At 39.4% G+C, this 3,715-nt stretch overlaps 1 protein-coding gene across 1 annotated transcript; it reads right to left on the bottom strand.

The window, feature by feature from the left end:
- Positions 1 to 1,580: 1,580 nt before the first annotated feature.
- On the bottom strand, positions 1,581 to 3,221 carry LOC106536309 (gastrula zinc finger protein XlCGF57.1; the record flags this gene model as incomplete). Its single annotated transcript, XM_014033521.1, is given in 1 exon segment — positions 1,581 to 3,221. A coding segment is annotated over 1 exon segment (1,443 nt). The 3' UTR covers positions 1,581 to 1,635.
- Positions 3,222 to 3,715: the final 494 nt, after the last annotated feature.

Below are 3,715 nucleotides of genomic sequence, written 5' to 3'. Positions count from 1 at the left end.
CAGACCAGATCTAAATCCTAATGGTGTGTTTGAAGAAATGTTAAAGTTCCTGATAATAAACCAAAACATTATCATCGCTGTTCAACATTTTAAAATCATCCTCTGAGTTGTGAGATCATCAGTGTTGCCATCTGAAGGTGCCAGGTCCTGGAGTCTGACCTCTGCTCAGCAGCTGKTTTTTTTTTTTTAGGTTAATTTGACTTATAAAATCATCCATGTGGTAAACAGACAAGTTAAAATTAAAGAACTTGTAATAACCTAACAAGTGTAAGGATCTCACCTGGTTTGAACACCAGAGTTGTAGAACATCATCAGAACCAGTCGAGAGGTCTTCGATGGAAGTGTTTTTATAAAAATAAGAGCCGATGTGGAGCCAGAGTCTGAGGACATCTTGTGGACTGTCCTGTTGATGGACACACAGGGACACTCCAGGAAAACAAACGTTTGGTGTTGAAGTTTTCTCCGTTTAGAGCAGAGAAAGAAAACATTCATCATTTAAAACCAGTTTGACTCGTTAATCTAAGATTTTCAGTAAAAACTGAAGTTTCTCATTATTCTAATAAACAGAGTCGAAGACTGAGGGACTCGAATGAACCTGTTTTATTGTTGTGTAAYAAACAGGTAAACAAACAGGTAAACAAACAGTAACTAGTGTTCTTTCATAAAAAACTAAATAACTGTGATAATGTGTTTAAAAACAACGGAACTTCCTGTGAAACTATAAAGATGTGAGCAGAAAAACTAAACAATTTAAAAGTAACTCTATAAAAACAAACATTTTATCAGATTTCTATTAATCCTCTGTTGATTTAAGCTTTAATCGTTAAAAATGATACAAATCAGACATTTTCAGTGRCTTTACGTTTCAGACTTTTCTCATTTTAATCCATAAAAAGTGACTTCAAGACTAAATGACTGTTAGTTAAAAACATTTGTTTCATTAAACTCTTTATACACAGAGGAACTAAATTCAACTGTTCAGTGAGACTTAATAAGACAGATGTTGTGATGTAAACAATAAGCTCCTACATGATTTAACTGAAATAAATCRGTCAAGAGAAAAATAAATATATATTGTTCCTCTAACAGATTTAGTTTTTGTTGTTCAGTCCCAAGAAAAAAATATGAAAAGATTTGAAATAATTTCTCTGAATTAAAAYRCAGMTGTGTAGCTTTTGTACACTCTGTGTTTTTATTGATAAATTCATTTTGAAAAATATTTGTTTTGATAAGCTGTGGTGTCTGATTTTAAATTGGAACTGACTGCTGCATAAAAATAAAATCATAAGTCTTTTATATGTAATCTAATTAGAATAAAATAAAACAGTGCAGCTAAATCTATTTTAATTCTACACAAGGTGTCATCAAAACAATCCTGACTACATGTTTAGGAGATAATTTCTCTGAAAATCATGGCTTATTTTTTTAATTAAGACAGTTTAGTCCCGTTTGAACTATTATTAGATATTTAGGCACCATGTGATTAGGTTTAACCTTAGTCTAAAATCTATTTAAATTTAAAAGCGCCTCTTTAAATATGACGAGTAGTTTTCAATCTGTGGTTCTTGTACAAACTTAAGGCTTCTTAGTGTCTCATTTATTAACGTTTTAAAATCTCCACACATTACAGAAGAATCAGCCTGGGTGGCCTTTCATGTGATGTTTCAGTTGAGCACAAAAAGTGAACATTTTCCCACATACCTTACAAGAATAAGGCTTCTCACCTGTGTGGATTCTCATGTGTATTTTACAGTTCCCGTTGCTACTAAACCTTTTCCCACAGAATTTACAGGAGTAGGGCTTCTCRCCGGTGTGGCTCCTCATGTGGACAGCTAGGTGGTAACGTGAAATGAACACTTTGCCGCAGGTTAAGCACGTGTGCTGCATTCCTCCGGAGCTCTGACTTTCGGCTGCGTGGAGACTCATGTGACCACTGAAGACCCCTTTGTAAGTGAATGTTTTCCCACAGATGTTGCAGCAATACGGCTGCTCACGTGCGTGGCTCCTCATGTGAATTCTGCAGTACCCTTTGCTGGTAAACTTCTTCCCACACGTCTTGCAGGAATAAGGCTTCTCACYGGTATGGCTCCTCATGTGGATAATCAAATAACTCGGTTTGAGAAACTTTTTGCCGCAGGTGGGACAACAGTGCCGCCGTCTGTCCACGCTCTGGTTTTCCCCCGTGTGAACTTTCATGTGATATCKGAGTCGGTCGCTACAAGTAAACTTTCCTCCGCAGAGTTTACAGGAATACGGCTTCTCACCCGTGTGGCTTCTCATGTGGATTTTGCAGCTATTGTTGGTTGTAAACCTTTTCCCACACACTTTGCAATAAAAAGGCTTTTCGCCTGTATGTGTCCTCACATGGAYGACTAACTGGCTTCTCTTAAAGAACTTTTTGCCGCAGGTGGAACAACAATGTTGAAAAAGGTCAGGATCCAGTTTTTCACGAGTGTGGGTTTTAATGTGGTATTTCAGGTTGGCGTTGCGAGTAAAATTTTTCCCACAGATTCGGCATGAATACGGTTTCTCCCCGGTGTGGATTTTCTGGTGGGTTTTACATGTTTTATTGCTGACAAATGTTTTTCCACACACTTTACAAGAAAAGGGTTTCTCACCCGTGTGGTTTCTCGTGTGGACGACTAAGTTTGCCCGAGTTGTGTACTTTTTCCCACATATTTTACAGGAGAAGGGTTTCTCGCCAGTGTGGCTCCTCATGTGGATGACTAAGTTATTGCGAGCGGAGTACCTTTTGTCGCAGAYGGGACAGAAGTGCTGCAGTTTGTTGGAGTCGGGGATCCGAACRGTGTGGGTGCTCAGGTGACTGAGCAGAACTGAATTCTCAGAAAAACTTTCCGCGCAAATCGAGCACGGAAACGACTTCTCAGCTGGTTCAGATCTGTCTGCGTTGTTACCGTGACGAGCGTCTCTGTGATCCACATCCTTCAGGGGCAGCTCAGCGTCTTCGTTTGATCCTGAATCCTGGTTCCCAGGTCCAGCAGGACTCTGAGAGATGGTCTGCCCACCCTCTGGTTCTGATTCACTCTGGTCACTCTCTCCATACAAAATGGTCACCATCAACGGATTCGTCTCCTGCTTCAGCTGGAGCTGCTGATTGGTGCAGAAGTCTTCATCTTCGTCTTTGATCTGCAGGGGTTCTGGCTCCTCCTCTTCCTCTTTGATCTGTACAGGTTGTAGTTCTGCTTCCTCCTCCTGGAGGCCTGAGGGGACAAAATGACAAAAAGAGGTTAAATGTAGGGCTGCAACAACGAATTGATAAAATCGATAATTAAAGCGTTGGCAACAAATTTCATTATCGATTCGTTGTGTCTCTCTCCGTGTCGTGGAGCCATTTACGTCACCCGCAGAGCGTTGTCAATGCTGGCTGACCTAAATAAAGTTTAGGAAGAAAAAAAACTCTACCTGTGAAGATCTGCCCTCTCTGAGACCATCGAGTGAAAAGTAGAGACTTCGAACTTTAAAACAGTTTTTAAATTGTTGTTAGGCCAAGTAGATCCAAAGTTATGATAAAATGTATTTGCCACATTTAATCTTTTTTAATGACGGTCTGATTTGACGCGAGCGAAGTCGCGAGGAGGAAAAAAGAAAACTCATCTCGGGCCGGAAATATAAAACTCAAAGTTCAAAGTTATTTGATAAGCATCTATTTTTCTCTTTCAACAACCTTTTACATTTCTGTTACGTTTTATAGCTA

This window comes from Austrofundulus limnaeus, unplaced genomic scaffold (genome assembly GCF_001266775.1).
Source record: "Austrofundulus limnaeus strain Quisiro unplaced genomic scaffold, Austrofundulus_limnaeus-1.0 Scaffold1763, whole genome shotgun sequence".
Classification (NCBI taxonomy): domain Eukaryota; kingdom Metazoa; phylum Chordata; class Actinopteri; order Cyprinodontiformes; family Rivulidae; genus Austrofundulus; species Austrofundulus limnaeus.
This window is presented reverse-complemented; position numbering and strand designations above follow the sequence as displayed.